Source organism: Bufo gargarizans, chromosome 3 (assembly GCF_014858855.1).
Source record: "Bufo gargarizans isolate SCDJY-AF-19 chromosome 3, ASM1485885v1, whole genome shotgun sequence".
Lineage (NCBI taxonomy): Eukaryota > Metazoa > Chordata > Amphibia > Anura > Bufonidae > Bufo > Bufo gargarizans.
The window spans coordinates 300,722,126-300,741,412 of NC_058082.1; the positions used below are offsets into that span (position 1 = coordinate 300,722,126).

General features: G+C 40.9%; 1 protein-coding gene across 5 annotated transcripts in view; it reads left to right on the top strand.

The window, feature by feature from the left end:
• Nucleotides 1-1,479: 1,479 nt before the first annotated feature.
• HSD17B3 (hydroxysteroid 17-beta dehydrogenase 3) overlaps nucleotides 1,480-19,287 on the top strand; it is a 142,051-nt gene continuing 124,243 nt past the window's right edge. Inside the window, exons 1-3 of one of the 5 annotated variants that reach the window (XM_044286223.1) lie at nucleotides 1,993-2,105; nucleotides 15,623-15,725; nucleotides 19,047-19,093. Coding sequence is in view for 3 of the 5 variants with exons in the window: in XM_044286220.1 (XP_044142155.1) it covers nucleotides 1,952-2,105; nucleotides 19,047-19,093 (201 nt within the window). In the remaining 2 variants the exon portion in view is untranslated. Of the gene's footprint in view, nucleotides 2,106-8,063; nucleotides 8,201-15,622; nucleotides 15,726-19,046; nucleotides 19,094-19,287 lie in introns of those variants that run through there. The other 4 variants (XM_044286224.1, XM_044286220.1, XM_044286219.1 and 1 more) reach the window with 4 other exon arrangements.

The following is a 19,287-nucleotide window of genomic DNA, read 5'->3' on the forward strand; positions in this document are numbered from 1 at the left end:
GGCCAGTGAGACTCCTGTTCCTCCGTGTCCAGAAGGAACAGGTCGTCTTACCCTACTCCTAGTTCAGGGACCGGTCGGAGGGTGAGTAGGGATCCGAGGTTCCTGAGCATGGGCCCTCTTACCTTCAAGGTCGGCCCATGCAGCTAGGAGTTAGGGACGGATTAGGGATGTATTAGGAGGTGACCTGCTCCCTAATTCGGTCCTCCTGGCCGAACTGCCATTAACATCTTCTGGCATCGCACGGCTGAGGGTTTTCCCCATCCTCAGCCATGACACCTGCTCAATACAACCGCTCAAAGGGGTTATTCCATCATAACGATCACTGTTAAATCTGTTAATGATTTGACAGTGATCATTTTTGTAAATATACTTGATTAACAAATTCCCACCGTTTAGGATAAAATTCATCCCCATTTACCTTATTGTTGTGACTCTGTCTCCCCTGGTTACGGCCACCGCTCTTCTCCAAAATCCCAATGGCCGCGCTTGCACAGCAGGCTCCTTCTTTTCTCCCGGCCGGGTCGCTCGCTGTCCTGAACGCACACGCTGCCGAGCATGCGCGACGGTGACTTCTTCCCGGCCAAAATAGTACAGAGCTGCGAACACGCAGGCCGGCTCTGTACTATACTGGCCAGAAATAAGTCACCATGGCGCATGCGCGGCGGCGTGAGCGTTCAGTCCAGCGCGCGGCCCGGCCGGGAGAAGACTTTAATCAAGATGAAGTGAACGGCGCGGTGGCAGCAGGCAAGTATAAAAAGGCAAAGTGGGATAACCCCTTTAAGGATATTGATGTATATGTATGTCATTGTGCGTTATGGGGTTAAAGTACCTGAAAACCCCACTAAGGTGAAAAGTAATTTGGGGTAACATCATGCATCAGGTTCAGTCTATTGGTTTCATCTTTTTCAATTGAATCATATTTATATCTGCAGAATATAAGAAATTTATAAGAAATAACTGCTATAAACTGACAACCTGTCAACATGAAGCTATATGGACATAAAATTAACACAAATATGGGCATAATTACCAACAAATCCTCATTACGTGTTTGTAGTCAGGTGTGCATTTCTTAATAGGTTGTGGCTGGGTGCAGTAATCCATTATTTTGTTTAATACATAAATGGTTGGTATGGTTGCCTTCCAACATTGAGGTCCTGGCAGGGATGGAACGACCACCATAGCATCCATATGGACTGCTCTGGTGCCCGCAGTGGCATTTGGTAATAAGGATTACTGTGTGCACTGACAGGTAAGGCCTGGGCTGTACTGGATGTCTGTCACCCATTATGGTCCAGGCTTTATTCCCCAGCCTGTGCTCTCTCCAGTAGGAGAAATGCAGGGACATCATCTCGACTGCTGGGCTGAATAGGGGAGTGCTTGAGCCAAGGAGAATTCTCCGACTTGTCCTCAGCATGTGAGCTCTCCTACTTAGCAGATGTGAGGACGTCACTGCATCACACCTGCTGGAGAGAGCGGGATGTGTTCACCAGTAGAATGGGGCCAAGGTAATAGTCGCACTAAGGGGGAGCACTATTGATCGATTTGACCTTCCCTGTTCTATTATTGTAGTGTTTGTTCAGTTACATCACTGTTTCCTTTCTTCCAGCTGAAGAAAGAACAAATATTATCTCCACATATAGTAAAACATAGAAAACCATATAAACTTGGAGTTTGCTTTTTTTTTTTCAATTGACTGTATATGTATTAAGAAATATAGATATAGAAAACAAAACAAATATATACAACACTTCCTTATAGCAAGTCATCAAAACTTAGTATAAATCTCAAAATAGGAGGAGAGAATGAGTAAACATAACTATGACTCTTGGAATACATGTGACTTTAAACCTCTCCCTAGCAATTGTTAAGCATAACTTCTCTTGCAAGTTACTAAGGAGCAAGTACCAGAGTGAGGCAGTGCACTACATTTATTCAGGAATCTGCTGGCATGGAGCTGCTTCTTCAACAGTTTTTTAGTGCGCTGGGACTTATTTTATGTTTTCAATTTATACTGAAATGTTTTGGATTTTCAAAGTACCTGTTTCCACGCCTTTGGGGTGTATTGCCTCCATCTTTTCTTCAAACAATGGGAGAATGGGCAGGTAATGCTTTCTTTTTCCATGGTTGTGAATTACCAGTATGACTTTATGATAGTTATCAATGTTTTTTATCTGTTTGTTATGAATATAAAATCATGTTTTGAATTTAAAAGTAATTGAAACATTTATTCTGCAGTATCTATCTATTTTAAATGTATGATCATTTTTCAGTATCTAAAAAGTGTATATTTTATTGTATGTATATTTTTATAAATATTTTATATTTTAGCTGTTTTTATATTAAGCTCCGCTACTCTAATCACGGCTAAGGTAAATTCATTTCTGTACGGATTAAAGAAATATTAATAAACTCCACTAATTTCATAAAATGTAGCATATGCTGGTGAATATATATGTAGCATTGTCAAATGCAATCCCTCTTAGACCATAGGCTGTAGGTAGGTCCTTTAGGTCGTTTACTTGCCAAGGGGTGGGTAAATGGATCCACCACCCATTTTACTTTACTCTGGAGTGCTGCCTCTATTTTCTTGTATTTGGCTATAGAAGATAGATAGACTAACCAAAATCATGTAATTAGTCGAATCAAACCCTGATTACACAACATCAGTGACATATTTGACCAATGTATTTTTAGGCAGTTACTCATCAGTCCATATTTACTTCCCATTATATTGAGAGGTGTAGTTGACTGCAGTGCTAGCCTGCAAAAATGGTAAACTGTACGGTGTATTTTTTTTTTGACTGGGTGTGTATATATCTATATAGTCAAACAGTTTACATATATCTGGGGCATATGTTTTGAGGCAACTTTTATTTTCAGTTTTTATGAATTTTCAGAAACTTTTTTTGCCATATTTATAGTGCAGTACAATTGAAAGGAATCAGTAATATGGGAAATGATTGTAGCATAGTCACTGACGTCCTCATAAGCCCTTTTTCATGGGTGAGCTCTATAGCAACTAGATACTTTAGTCTGGCAAAACATTTGTCTATTTGAAGCAATTAAAGAAGGACACTTGGTTCTTTCAATTCACCAATAAAAAGCTCCTGTTTTTTCTATGGCAGTGTTCACAGCCCTTCACTGGCGTTTCAGCAGCCACGTATTCCCTCCCTTTCTTATACAGCATTGGCATCACTAGCATTTATACTGTATATTATACCAAAAGTAAGGCCTGTTTAACAATTTTGTAGCATATAACAATTACTTGCTAAGGTAATAATAATTTATTTTAGTTAATAACAGTAGAAAAGAGAAAAGCAGCAAGATTGAGCTGACTGAACATCCGTGTACCTGACCTTCTTCTGTTCTCTGTTCTGACCCGTAGCTGCACGCCCTGAACTTGGCCCGTTTATCGGATTACATGTACTTTGCCTGCAGTGACATCTGCCGTCCCTGATTATAATTGTCACTTGAGGCACTGCATCTGTGTCTCCTGGTCCCCTGTGGGGACTACTCCAAGAGGTAGCAGCTGGGTGGTTCTCCTGCAGTTTAGTTCCTTATGTAGGTGTCAAAGAGGAACACCTGGGGAGCCACTTAGATAACGTCCTTAGGAGTAGCTTCAGACCAAATCTGTTCAAATAACACAGTGGGTCCATATACACTTCATTATAGACTCAAATTAACCTATCAGTGTGTTTTGGGAGAATGGTAAGAAATCAATGTAAACATGGAGAGAGAAAAATTCAGACTCCATGCAGATGTAGGTGCTTCGGGCCCATCCAAAATGTTGTGCTCTACTGGTTGGTGTGCACAAAGCTGATTCTTATTTGTAATACTGTAGTTCGTTGTTTATTTCTATATAGTACTGCAAATGGTCCATGGTCTTCCAGAGATATCATCAACTTGAGTTGTTTTCACCATAAATGCCTCTCTGCATCCTTCAAAAGAACTTTCTCAGTAATGTTCATTATCAAAGATTTTGGTTGGATATCAGGTCTTTTTATTAACTGGCATATAACTGTTGATCCCTAGAGACTCATTACATAAACTCATAATGTCTCAAAATGTTAATATTAAATGTGTAAACCAATTCTGATATCTAGGTATTACGGTGACTAACAACATTAGTGATTTCAGAAAACGTAGACTATCTCCACTGCTACAGAAATCAAACAAAAATACTGCCTGGAATAAATTATTCCTATCAGTGACTGGTAGAGTTAACTTTATTAAGATGGTTCTGGTGCAGAAATTAATGGTTATTTTAGGGACTTGGTATAGAAGAAGGTGCATGCACAGTTGAAATTGGAGGTAATACAACATCCTAACTACAGATATGCTCATGCAGCTGCAGTACCCCAGAGCAGGGGTTACTTTTACATTTACTGCTGTTTAATGCTTGCCATGTTATTTAATGTCATGTTATGCTCTGTATACCCAGTATAGGTATGGATGGAAGTGACGGTGCTAATAAACTCTGGCACTTCCCCTACTGGATCTTGCATCCGACCCTTGCTGAGTCTAGAATGTTCCAGCAAGGAGAGGAAGAGGGAGGAAGCAACTCCATTCCTCACAAGACTGGACTAAAGTTACAGAGACTCACTGATCTCTGGATGATCTACAGAATGGAATAAAGAGAGAAAGAGGCACCACAGACATAATTTGATCCAAAAGAAAAACATGCCAGATCAAACCACGTGTTGCCAGTCTCACAGATCTCCTTCCACCTGTCGCGAGAACGTCCATATGTCTCGGTACGTCCGTGACACAGATTGTACCACCCAAAATTTACAACTCCAGCACACACTTAGGACTCATGCACACAAATGTATTTTCTTTCCATGTCCGCTCCTTATTTTTGCAGAAAAAAAATGGAAGTTACTCCGTGTGCATTCCTTTTCCGTATGTTCGTATTTCCGTTCCACAAAAAAATAGAACATGTTCTATTATTGTCCGCATTACCGACCAGGATAGTACTGTTCAATTAGGGGCCAGCTGTTACCACAAAATACATATGGTCGTGTGCATGAGTCCTTACTCAGCTGTTGTAATTTCCATATAAGGTACATAAAACCCAGGGCTATACTATGATGAATGATGAACAGGCCATAAGTTCCAGACTTTCTGAATTGGGTTTCCTTAACTGGGCAGCTGGAAATAACCTTGAGATCGCTATGCATATTTCTAAGCATTTCAGCCTGACAGATAAAATGAATACTTTCTGAGAAAATGTACGGAGCGTACAATACCAACACTAAAGAGGTTGTCATAGAATGCCTTTCTTTTTTTTGTTAACCCCCCTCCCCCCATCGTCTGGACCTGTAAAGGAAAGATGACTTTCCTGCTTCCTGGTGACCGCCTCCACTTACGTCATGACAAATGGCCACATGATGCAAGAGGATCCAGTCTCCACAGCAGCCAGTGATTGGCTGCGGCAATGTCAATACGGATGTTGACATCGAGGGAGCCCAATGGAGAATCACAGGCCTGCAGGAAAAGAAGCTGGGAGCTGGGTTGGGGAGCAGGTAAGTCATATTTCCATTACAGGTCTGGACAATGGAGGTTGTGCCAAAAACACTCCCATTCTTTCATAACCTCTTTAAGGTCTAGGGGAAGTGAAATAATGGTTTGTGGCTATGATTCATTAGTTCCACTGAAGAAATTTAAAAAAACAACTTTATCCTTTATTCATAAAATAAAGGATAATTTCATTCATGTCAAAGAGGGGAGAGCATATGAGTGCAGGCAAAGTATGTGCACTCTCCCTAACGACTACATTTCTGTTATTCAGTATCACTCCATATTACTGACCACAGGTTTGAAGTTCATGAAGCACGTATAGATCCAGGATACATATCCTTTTCAATATCTAGACATAGGAAATGATGTGTCATTTCCATTAAAGACTTGAAAAGTAGAAGAGCGTATCAAGAGTTCAAGTGAAAAATGACGCATGTGGGCAGGAAATGTGTTGTAAACTGTGATGTGCTGTGGTCTCACAAAGATGTCAAAATGCTGGTTGCCAAAATGCCTTTAAATAGTTTCCAATGAGAAGTGTAAAATGGACTTTCTGTTAATTATTTTTTTATTAAAATATAATTTAGGACATATGTGGTTGCCATTTTTGGCTGGAAAAAAAAGGATTTTTGTTTGGGTTCCGATTGGTGGTGGTGGGCAAGAGAAGGGACAGGATCTGCTACATTTCTAGAAACAGTGGGGGCTATATCTGGTATTGCAGATCAGCCCCATTCTCTTGAATATGACTGAACTGCAATACCAGACACAGCCCATGGACAAGACTGACAATGTTTCTACAAAACAATCCAGATTTGCTTTCTAATCCTAGACAAAGAATTACTTAGTGCATACACTTCAGAGGTTTATGAGCAGTTGATGAGATGAAGCCTTGTCTTGCCTGATAAATCATTATGGAACATAAGTCATCTTGAACTACTTTGGAACTAAATTACATTAAAAATGTCTTTCTATTTCTTTGATCAAATCACAGAATTACATTTCATTTCTTTTGGCAATAATTACAATTTTCCTCCAGCCTCTTCCCATTCCAACTATCACTACTTTTATAATAAACTGTCACAGTGTTGTCTGTCACAACATGTATATTAATGTATGATAGTTTATCTGGTGCAATTGTTTCTGTTCATTCTGCTCACAGAAAATATATTTATTTAGTTCCAATAATTTTTATGATCAAACTTGGAAAAGGTGTAAAAGTTTGCCACAAAAAATAAGCTTGACTATTACATGACCAGTGTATCTTTCAATAAGCCTTTCATCCTCTTCTCATCTCCAGAGCTACATGCTGCATGTTTGCAGGGTAGGCGGGAGCAGGGAAGTCAGGAGCGGTTGCAGGTGGTGAGGATGGGAGTAGTAGTACTCACAGTGGCAGTCCTCACCATGGAGCTCCCTGGCTGTGCAGTGATGGAAGGGGCGCAACCCTTCTTCCCATCAGGGCACACCCTGTGCTTTAAGGTCTACTCTCTGGTGGTGGCTGTGGTGCCCTTTGTGAACATTTGGTGAGTCAGGAATCACACAAAAATGCCTGCAGTGCAGTTAACCATCACTGCTAACAGGTTAATGCTATTCAATTCAGGGTGAATGGCAGGAGGGAGGCTGAGGGCTAGTGGACGGTGGAGGCAATGATCATTTGGTTAGCACAAATAAAGTCTCTCTTTATTGAATAAATGAAGAGGGTTGCAGTACAGCCATAAGCAGTAAGAACTGTGTTCAAGTATTTCACAAGGCTTTAATTCTCAAGAAGGCTATTTATTAGGGGTAGACAGCATGATGTTTTCCTCTAGGTCTCTCTCTTGGTATACCAGACAATGTTCCCAAATGACCACAGGCCTGAAAACTCTCAATACATATTTTGTAGTTCCCAGCTGCCAGGTAAATCTCAGAAGTGTGGTGGGTGCCAGAAGCAGTTAGCTCAGTCCGCATGCAGTAAAGTCCAAAACCATTTACTGTCTAGTCTATGCATGTCCATTTGCAGTAAAGTCCAAAACCATTTACTGTCTAGTCCATGCAAGGCTTTCATGGCCCTCAACCATCTGTATAAATTCAATGATTCTTTCCTCAGAAGTTGTTCCTTAAAGCTAAAGTTGCTTTTCCTGGCAGATTTCACTCTCAGTGGTGGTGTGGAGAGTTCTTTCAGGGCCTATTTGACCAAGCACACCAAAACAGGTCTTCACTCTGGCTTGGTCACTTGCAGACTCTACCAACTAGGGGGCGGAGCCAACTTGTCTCCTGGCAACTCCACTAAGAACTGTCTGTTTAACTTTTTCCTAATACACTTAGCCTTTCTGGATCACATAATCTCAGTCAGCATAACAGTAACTCCTTTATAATAGAGAACCTAAGTGTAATAGCATTAAAACCTTTAACAATGACAGGTCACTGCACTTGCAGGCATTTTTCTGTTTTTCCAGATTCATTATTCTCATCTCTGACAAATGTTCATTATTTTTTTAGATGATCTTGCATCTCCAATAGTGTCCAGAAGTGCCACGCATGTGGCCTGATTAAAGCAGGGAAGGACTGTAAACTTGAAGTGGCCCTGGGAAGTGAACCCTTATTGTAGGCTGGACCAACAGAAACAGGGCCAACACAAGTAGGCAGGCTCAGCGATACCATAATGCTGCACAAAATATCACCTCAAAATTATAGTAAAAATTGGGTAAGTACAGCTTACCAAGTAACACTCATCTCATAGATGCCATCTAAACAAGGCACTGAAGGAAGGTGAAAAAGTTGCTTTGTTGGCTGCATTACATCTTTATATATATAACATGATCCTTCAACACTCGTGAGTAAAAAATATTCCTTGAACTTGTATAAAAAAGACGCTTATGGAAGCAGAAAAGACGCTTACACTTTTTAATCCTCACTCATAGTCTTTTTATACAGGTTAGGCTAGTTTCACATTTACGGCACAGCATTCCAGAAAGCTGTTCCAGCAGAGCGTTACCAGAATGCCCATTGGCCCCATTAACTACGGTATAATGGAGTCCGAACGGGATCCGCCCGCTTCCCAGCGAATATGCTGCGATTTGGCTGGGGGAAAAAACTGCACACAATACAGGTGAAACTTGGAAAATTAGAATATTGTACAAAGTTAATTTATTTCAGTAATGCAACTTAAAAGGTGGAACTAACATATGAGATCGACTCATTACATGCAAAGCGGGATATTTCAAGCCTTTATTTGTTATAATTTGGATGATTATGGCTAACAGCTTATGAAACCCCAAAGTCACAATCTCAGGTCCCCTTTGCTCAGGGGATATGGATTAGATACCTGACTAGAGTGTGACACTCTGAGCCTAGAATATTGAATCTTTTCACAATATTCTAATTTTAAGTTGCATTAACTCTTCATAGTACTCCAAATAATGTACTCAAAAATACTACAAAATACAATGTGTTGATTTAAACCCAGTGGATATCTACTATCTAAATATCAAATCCACAGTGCTTCCCGATTTTGTACTTTGTGATCCCAATCACCATTGTATATGGTTTTATGTACTTTCTCAATGGCAATTACCTGGATGCCTGCCAGAATTGCATTTAATAAAATGCTTTGAAGCATTTTTGGGGATTGAAAATATAGCAAATGTGTTCACCTATACGTTTACGCAATTGTAGTACAATAATCTTAGCACAATATCTTGTATCACAGTCAATGTATTGTAGCCTGCAACTTTCACTGCTAATTCAATAAACAATGTGGGGTATACAGCAATTATTCTTATTCTAAACTTTTTGCCATTACTAAAAAATTCCATTTTCTGTGACTTCCCCTGTGCATAGGGGACATCTTGCAGTTCCACATTTATATGGGCTCTAAGTTTATCCTTGGTATATCAGCCAGGTGCCAACTGAAACCCAATAGACCAGGCATGCTCAACCTGCGGCCCTCCAGCTGTTGCAAAACTACAACTCCCATCATTCCCGGACAGCCTACAGCTTTCAGCCTACAGAAGGGCATGGTGGGAGTTGTAGTTTTACAACAGCTGGAGGGCCGCAGGTTGAGCATCCCTGCTATAGACAATGTTCTTTTAGCTAGAAAGTGACAGCTTGATTCTAGGATCTGTCTAAAATCCATATCTTTGTTTAACATAGCAAAATACTTTTTAATGATGCCAATAACCTGATAGTAATCTATACTGTATCTAGTACTAAATACCAATCCTGATTTTTTCAATTATTCTTATCTTGATATAAGTTTTATATGCGTGATTTTTTTGTCAGCTTTTACAAGTGCTCTAAATATCACTTATAGAGAAATAACCCCATTATTTAAAGCGGTTTTCCGAGATATTTTTATTGATGTAGTGGGTTTATCACTTTTGATACTGTCCCACATAGAAGGCTTATCAATAAATTGCAGTCTTTGTGCGTGGACTCCCATATTTTTGAACGGATTAGCCAGTGGCTGAAGGACAGACAGAGGGTTGTAGTCAATGAAGTATATTCAGACCAAGGTCTTGTTACCAGTGGGGTACCTCAGGGGTCTGTTCTGGGACCCATATTGTTTAATATCTTTATCAGCGAAATTGCAGAAGGCCTCGATGGTAAGGTGTGTCTTTTTGCTGATGACACAAAGATTTGTAACAGGGTTGATGTTCCTGGAGGGATACACCAAATGGAAAAGGATTTAGGAAAACTAGAGGAATGGTCAAAAATCTGGCAACTAAAATTTAATGTTGATAAGTGCAAGATAATGCACCTGGGGCGTAAAAACCCAAGAGCAGAACATAAAATCAGTGATACAGTCCTAACCTCAGTATCTGAGGAAAGGGATTTAGGGGTCATTATTTCAGAAGACTTAAAGGTAGGCAGACAATGTCATAGAGCAGCAGGAAATGCTAGCAGAATGCTTGGGTGTATAGGGAGAGGCATTACCAGTAGAAAGAGGGAGGTGCTCATGCCGCTCTACAGAGCACTAGTGAGACCTCATTTGGAGTATTGTGCTCAGTACTGGAGACCATATCTCCAGAAGGATATTGATACTTTGGAGAGAGTTCAGAGAAGAGCTACTAAACTGGTACATGGATTGCAGGATAAAACTTACCAGGAAAGATTAAAGGACCTTAACATGTATAGCTTGGAAGAAAGACGAGACAGAGGGGATATGATAGAAACTTTTAAATACATAAAGGGAATCAACAAGGTAAAAGAGGAAAGAATATTTAAAAGAAGAAAAACTGCTACAAGAGGACATAGTTTTAAATTAGAGGGGCAAAGGTTTAAAAGTAATATCAGGAAGTATTACTTTACTGAGAGAGTAGTGGATGCATGGAATAGCCTTCCTGCAGAAGTGGCAGCTGCAAATACAGTGGAGGAGTTTAAGCATGCATGGGATAGGCATAAGGCCATCCTTCATATAAGATAGGGCCAGGGGCTATCCATAGTATTTAGTATATTGGGCAGACTAGATGGGCCAAATGGTTTTTATCTGCCGACACATTCTATGTTTCTATGTCCTATCCTCAGGATATGTCATCGATATCAGATAGAAAGGGGGTTGACACCCGGCACCCCTGTGATAAACTGGTTGAAGAGAAGGTGCACATTGTGCCAGTGCAGCCTTCTCTTCATTGTTTACCTGCTCGCCTTCGACATGGCAGCGTTGAGCAGGAGTAATTAGAAGAAGCCCTCCCATTCACTCAAATTCCTCAGAACATGGCCAGGGTGACAACGGGTCACATGCAGCAGGGAATTAACAGTAATCGTTTATTACCCACAATCATGTTACCTATTAGTCTTATATCCAGAAAATAAATTAATTTTCCCTTCACATGGAAAGGGAATTTAAAGTTATTATTATTGTTATTGAGATAGGAAATAAATTCAGCTACGGAGAACAAAGTTCCCCTACAATTGAGATGGACATCATTAATGTACCTACCGTACCAGTAGATGTCTCCACAAAAGGGATTGCTAATAATAAAAATGATAGATTCTTCAGAATGATTCATAGAAATGTTAGCGCAGAAAATGATGCCCCCATAGGACATCCTTGAGCCTGTAAATAGAAAACCAAAATAATTATAAATAGCAGAAATTGAGTCACTGATACAATAAAAGTGTCACCACAGATCCCCCCATAAGTGTCACCACAGATCCCCCCATAAGTGTCACCACAAATCCCCCCATAAGTGTCACCACAGATCCCCCCCATAAGTGTCACCACAGATCCCCCCCATAAGTGTCACCACAGATCCCCCCCATAAGTGTCACCACAGATCCCCCCCATAAGTGTCACCACAGATCCCCCCCATAAGTGTCACCACAGATCCCCCCCATAAGTGTCACCACAGATCCCCCCCATAAGTGTCACCACAGATCCCCCCCATAAGTGTCACCACAGATCCCCCCCATAAGTGTCACCATAGATCCCCCCCATAAGTGTCACCACAGATCCCCCCCATAAGTGTCACCACAGATTCCCCCCATAAGTGTCACCACAGATCCCCCCATAAGTGTCACCACAGATCCCCCCATAAGTGTCACCACAGATCCCCCCATAAGTGTCACCACAGATCCCCCCCATAAGTGTCACCACAGATCCCCCCCCATAAGTGTCACCACAGATCCCCCCCATAAGTGTCACCACAGATCCCCCCCCATAAGTGTCACCACAGATCCCCCCCATAAGTGTCACCACAGATCCCCCCCCATAAGTGTCACCACAGATCCCCCCCCATAAGTGTCACCACAGATCCCCCCCATAAGTGTCACCACAGATTCCCCCCCATAAGTGTCACCACAGATTCCCCCCCATAAGTCCGATACAACCGGCCCTTTGACGGTGACCAAACTGCTGATGCGGCCCCCGATGAATTTGAGTTTGACACCCCTGGCCTACACTGTGCCACACAATATACAGTATACCGCTACACTGTGTAGTCTGTTCTATAAGCACCATTGTTTTGTGGTGGCAGACAGAAAATAATCTGGAAGTGCCCCTCCCGAGACCAGGCTCTGGATCCGCCACTGCACAGCTCATGCGTTATTATACTTTGTGATAATGAATATGCCCTTCCCCTTCATTACATTCTCAGAAACAAACAGAGCATGGATGTCAATAAAATTATAGCCCCACCTGGAAAAATTTCTGCGGGTGCCCATGTTAGTATAAGTGGGGGAAATGGCAGTGCATTTTATGGAGCAGAAAAAAATGTTATCTAGACGTATATTACGCTCCAATATAATTCTAACAAATATCATACAGTCAACAAATCTTTGCATCAAAAAGTTACAAAGTTTGGCGCACGCCATGGTTGCTCAAATGTTTCAACTCTTTTGGAGTTTAGAGCCCCGCTTGCAACTTTTCCAAAAATTTGGCAGAATAGTTTGGGAAGTAGGTGGTGCCAGGGGGGGGGGGGGGCTATACGACCCTGGCACAGATTATAGTAGAGATCTAAAACTACCTCCCTTGCTGGTATACATTAGATCTCCGTTTTGGTGCTCTGACCTGCACAGATGCACCACACGTATTAAGAAGCGTGCGCCTCTTAATAATTGTGACACATCTGACAACATTAGGGGCATGTAATAAGCCAGTGTTAATAAATGTTCTGATTTGTCTACAGTCAGTTTAGCCAAGACTGAGCTATATGTATTTATATAGCTTGTCTATTTGCATATATTTGGCCTTTGGGTGGATTATTATGGCATTCCTCGATAAAAGTGGTGTGCATTTGGTAAAAGAGGAGTTTTTTTGACAATAACATAGCTAGAATGTTCTGTTTTGAGGAAACTGGTTTCTCTATGTCATGATGGTTTTCTTTTAATAATGATGGTACCATTTACCATTAGAGACATTAACAATTGACATCATCCCTAATAAAATAGTCACTCAAACAAATGGCACTTACTGTCCCCAGGCACTTTCCCCAGTCAAAACTATGTCAGTTAAATTATAATGTTACATCTTATGGAGAATAGAATGGGTACAAGTTATCAGCTGCTATTGCATATAATTGCTTGGACCGCTTGAGAGAGCCCTGAACGGATCTCACAAACAGAAAGCCAAAACGCAAGTGTGAAAGTAGACTAAGTTAGGTTTGGTTCCTGAGACCCTTAGCAACAGCTGATGTCACTGTCAAATGATCATTCACCTTGCAGAATTACATATAGCAATTCAAATTAATGGCCTCTCCTGGACGCAAAGGGTTTTTTAGATTGAAAGCTGCTGTTTGTTAGTGGATTCCCGCTAAGGCCCACGATGGTGAGTTTTGAGAAGAGTGGATTCCACCACCATGATCCATGATGTTCAAAAGGAAAGACATTGTTGAGACGAAGCAGGGTCTTTTTGCCTACAGCAGCCAATCACAGTGCTGCATCATTTCTTAAATGGGTTATGTCGTCAGATAAATCGCAATAATAATTCACACTTGACAGTTGAACATTATGGTCTTGGTCCCATCTTTCTAGGTGCCTACATTCTTGATAAAATTGATGTTTTAGGATTTACTGCCTGAAAAGAAATCGCCCAAAACACTTTTGTTTTTAGCGATTTCTTTGCAGGCAGTAAATCCTACTATTTCTTTAAAGTTGCATACCTCCTGATTTGCGTTTAGTTATCTCTTTAAAAATTTATGTTTTATCATTTGCATAAGCCCCTGGAGCAACCAGGGTGGTGCCATTGCACCTCGTTGCTCCCAGAGGCTCTGCTCCCTGCCCTTTATGCCACATCCCAGGGCCAGGCAGTGAGGACATGCTAATCAATGCCTAGCCCTGAAGTTTCGCGGGAGCATGTTCAGCGCACAAGCTGTACAGGGATATTTGGATACCCCTCCTAATTATTTTTATTAATGTTCAAGTATCACTCATTGTAAATAGGTCTATAAAATTAAGCACACAGCCCTGAAATGTCCATGGACAAATGATAATAGTAGTATAGAGTGTACTTAACAGCTCAGTGGCTTCAAACGTGGCACTGTCATAGGATGCTACCTTTGTCACAAATCATTATGTAAAATCTCTGATCTGCTAGATCTGTCCAGGTGCTATTATTGTGAAGAACACTATAGGGGCAACAGCTCAGCCACAAAGCAGACACCATAGAAAGCTGAAGCACATGTTGAGTTAAAATCCCCTATTATTACATCACTCGCTACAGATTTCCAAACTGCCTCTGGAAGTGAAATCAGCACAAGAGCTAGATGCAACACAAGAGGCTCTGCGGTTTAGCAGCTATACACAATCCTAAAACCGCCATGTGCACTGCCAGGTGGCAGCTGTAGTCTTGTAAACCACAATGCAAATGAATTCTGAAGTCGAGTTAATTTACTGTCAATCTGATGGTCCTATTGGAATGTATAATGTCTACTTTTCAATTTGGTTGAGAAGAGATAACAGTATTGGGCTGTCTTTCTGGTTTTGGGCTAGGCTCCTTATTTCCAGTGAAGGTTAATGTTAATACTATGACACAGAACACATTTAAGGTAATTGTATGTTTCCAAATTTGTGGCAACAGTGGAAGGCCCTTTTCTATTCCAGAATGACTGTTCCCTTGTACACAAAGTGAGATCCATAAAGGCATGGTTGATGAGTCTGGTGCGGAGAAACTTGAGTGGCCTATGCAAAGGCTTGACTTTAACCCTATTAAAAAACCTTTCTGATGAATTACAAAGTCAGTTGTGAGTTAGAAATTCTTGTTCAACAAATGTTCTTTTGTCTAAATGGGCACAACTTACTTACAGACACAAGCTGATATATTGTGGAAGACTCCACATTAACTCCCATGATTTTGAAATAGGACAGCCAACAGACTCATATAGTTGTGATAGTAGGGTGCTTCAAATGTCTACATATTTTTATCATAAGAAAATAGGTAAAAAGACTTGGCTCTGCAGAAGTAAGGAGATCTAGAGTTGTTTCTTTAGGTTTTTATTCCACAGTGTAACATACAATGTGTTTCAGAACTGAACTAGTCCTTTCTTTAGGCATAAAGCCTAAAGAAGGGAGTAGTCTAGTCCTGAAACACCTCGTATATTAAACTGTGGAATAAAAGCCTAAATATACGACTAAAGATCTCGTTACTTTGGCAGGGCCTGACCAAGTCCTTTTTCCTACTTTTGTATAGTCTTCTACACTGGACAGACAATTTTCCCTGGTTGGACATCAGGCTGTAGTCCCAGCAACAATTCATGCTTTTTGGAACATTTTACCAAGATGAGCACATTACTGTGAGTATTCCATTATTTGCAGTTTTGGGTAATGTGGGCCATCGTGTATCTTTTTCTTAGGCCCCTTTCACACGGGCGAGAATTCCACGCGGATGCAATGCGTGAGGTGAACGCATTGCACCTGCACTGAATCTGGACCCATTCATTTCCATGGGTCTATGCACATGAGCGGTGATTTTCACGCATCACTTGTGCTTTGTGTGAAAATCGCAGCAACCTCTATATTGTGTGTTTTTCACGCAACGCAGGCCCCAAGAAAGAGAATGGGGCTGCGTGAAAATTGCAAGCATCCACAAGCAAGTGCGGATGCGGTGTGATTTTCATGCATGGTTTCTAGGTGACGATCGGAATGGGGACCCGATCATTATTATTTTCCCTTATAACATGTTTATAGGGAAAATAATAGCATTCTTAATACAGCATGCTAAGTAAATTAGAGATGGAGGGGTTACATTTTTTTTTAACTCACCTCATCCACTTGTTCGTGCAGCCCAGCGTGCCTTCTTTCTTCTTCTTTGAGGACCTGGGAGAAAAGGACCTTTGGTGATGTCACTGCATTCATCACATGGTCCATCACATGGTCCAGTGGATGAGGTGAGTTTAATTTAGTTTAATTTTTTTAACCCCTCCATCTCTAATTTACTTAGCATTCTGTATTAAGAATGCTATTATTTTCCCTTGTAACCATGTTATAAGGGAAAATATTAAAATCTACAGAATACCTAACCTAAACCTGAACTTCAGTGAAGAAGTCTGGGTTTGGGTCTGGGTACCACCGCATCCTATCTGGCCCTCACATGCGACACCCGTGTGAAAGAGGCCTTAGAGAACCACTCTTACTTTTGGCCATGTTGTGTACATTGATTCCTATGTTGACATTTGATGTAAGGAAAGAGAGGCCATGCAAAGATATTAGCAGTCATCATGTAGGAGACAATAAAGAACAACTGCAGACATGTTTTCTCCCTTACTGTTTGTGAAGTACAATATGTTAAGGGCATTCTCTTACCAATGGCTTTATTGCTCATTTATAAGCTCTGTCCTGGTCATTGGTTATACCACAGTAACTCCCACCCTGAATAGTCAAATCCTACAGCATCTGCTGAGTGGACCAGAAGTCACACCATAAAAGTTTTTTTTTCTTTTCATGGCCTTGCCATTCAGTGGTTCTGTACAATGTTATGGTCTGTTACAATGTAACTATGACTATGGTTTTGGTGCAAGCAATTCAAAGAGGAACATCTTGCATCAATACTCTTGAAGATACTAATATTGTCTGTTGTGCACATGGGGGTTTAATGTCCATCTTAGAACTATTGCTACTGACAAAGTCTCTGTATAATGTTACCCTACTGTTAGTATTTTCCTTTATTCTAAAATAGGACACTGATTTATTTGCTCAGCTATGATGTATAGATGTAATTTGTTTCTTCAGTGCAATCATGTAACTCTCAAGACTAATACACATAGGCATGCACAGCCTTAGGGTGTGCACCCTAAAGCACAAACACACACACCGCGCGCACGCGCATGTGTGTATATATATATATATATATATATGTATATGGATAGCCTTTATGCCTTTAGCCCCCATTATCAGCCCTTATGCCTCATTAACCCCCATTATGCCTCTCAATAGCTGCCATTGCGCCTCATTAGCCTCCATTATGCCTCTCATTAGCCACCATTATGCCCCTCATTAGCCCCCATCATCAGCCCTTATGCCTCATTAGCCCCATTATCAGCCCTTATGCCTCATTAGACCCCATTATGCCTCTCATTAGCCTCCATTATGCCCCTCATTAGCCTCCATTATGCCTCATTAGCCCCCATCATCAGCCCTTATGCCTCATTAGCCCCATTATCAGCCCTTATGCCTCATTAGCCCCCATTATGCCTCTCATTAGCCCCCATTATGCCTCTTATTAGCCTCCATTATGCCCCCCATTAGCCTAATTTTTTATAAAATAAAAAGCACTTAACTCACTGCTCCTGGACACCGCCGCCGCTCGCCGCCCGCTATCCTCTTCCTCCTGCTGTAGGCTGTGTTCTGAACTGGTGCACACAGCGTGACGTCACAAGGCGCCTCATGCTGTGTGCAGCCCTGCACAGCCGACAGCCGAGGACCAGGAAGCGGTAAGTACATAGCGGTACATAGCGTTCACTGCTTCCTCGTCCTCTGGTACTAATGAGCGCTTCCATAATGGAAGCACTCATTAGTATTCGCCGGCCAGCAGGCCTATGCTAACACATTCAGATACATATCAACTGCAGTGGAAATGTATGACAGCCTACGTAACAATATACAATATATTTTGCATATAATTTATTTTCAAGCAGTGTCGGACTGGGGTTCCTTTGAGCCACCAGAGGAAATTATTCTAGGGGCCCAACCGATATATCATCAATAAAGTCTAATGGGTTTTGATTCAAAGAATTAGAGCCTAATGGCAAGTGATTGGCTCCAAGGCAGCATTAAATGGTTTACACTGGTAGGCCAGTCAATGCTGCTTTCAGGAAAAATCATGGCTTGTTAATATGATTTCATGTATTCATCTTTAAAGAGTCGCTGTACTATCACAAAATTGTATTTAATTTAATAGAGAATAGTGTAACTAGCAAATTTCTAAATCACTTTATTAAAAAATATGCCTACATCCACCTGAAAAACAAAAGCTGTAAAATCACAGACACTAGGTGTCTCACTTCCACCTAAGGCGCACCCCGCTGCCTATTGTCATGCAAGATCTGTCCCTGCTAACAGGGTTTTAGAAAATACCGTAGCTGAGAGGAATTGAGGGCGTGTAAGAGCTAGCTGAGATTATGAGCCAGGTAAAAGAACTGCTTCTACACTGCTATTGAACATCATAGAATCCTCACCTTGTCTGTAAGTGTGATTTACCCCCATTTATGCTGAAAGCAAACCTAGTGGGAAATAAGGGAAAAGATGTACAGCAGTACAGTGCTGGCAGAAGGGAAACGTCATCTTGCTGTGCAGTAAATAATATGGCTGAAAAAACATTAGGGAAGCCCAAATATAACTGTTTCTTTACAGTTATGATTGTACAAAGAAGCACAGCCATTATGCAAACTTTTTTTGAAAACTCAGCTAAACTTTAAAGAATTTTAAATGTAGTGTTATTAACACTATTGAACATATTTACAGTGTAAGAAATAATAGACGTTAGAAGAAGATACATTTTATTCACAGTATATGTAAAATTATGGTTTACTTATAAGTGCAAAATCTTCCCCGATCCTTCTCTGCTGTTTAGACACAAAGCATAAGCAAAGATTAAGTGTATCTGGTTTCTTTCCTAGTTGTGACTGGAGCTGGAGATGGAATCGGTAAAGCATATTCAGTTGAGGTAAGAGGACTTTATTCAGTTAGCTTCAAATTGATGAATGGTACTCTTTATTTTCCAAACAGCTGTGAGTTTTATTAAGATCAAGACAGCAGTTTAGCTTCCCTTGCAGTTTTACACATTCCCCAAAAAAAATTAAATAGTCTGTATCATAAATATATACTATTTATATCCCCGCAAGAAAATGTGTGTGTATA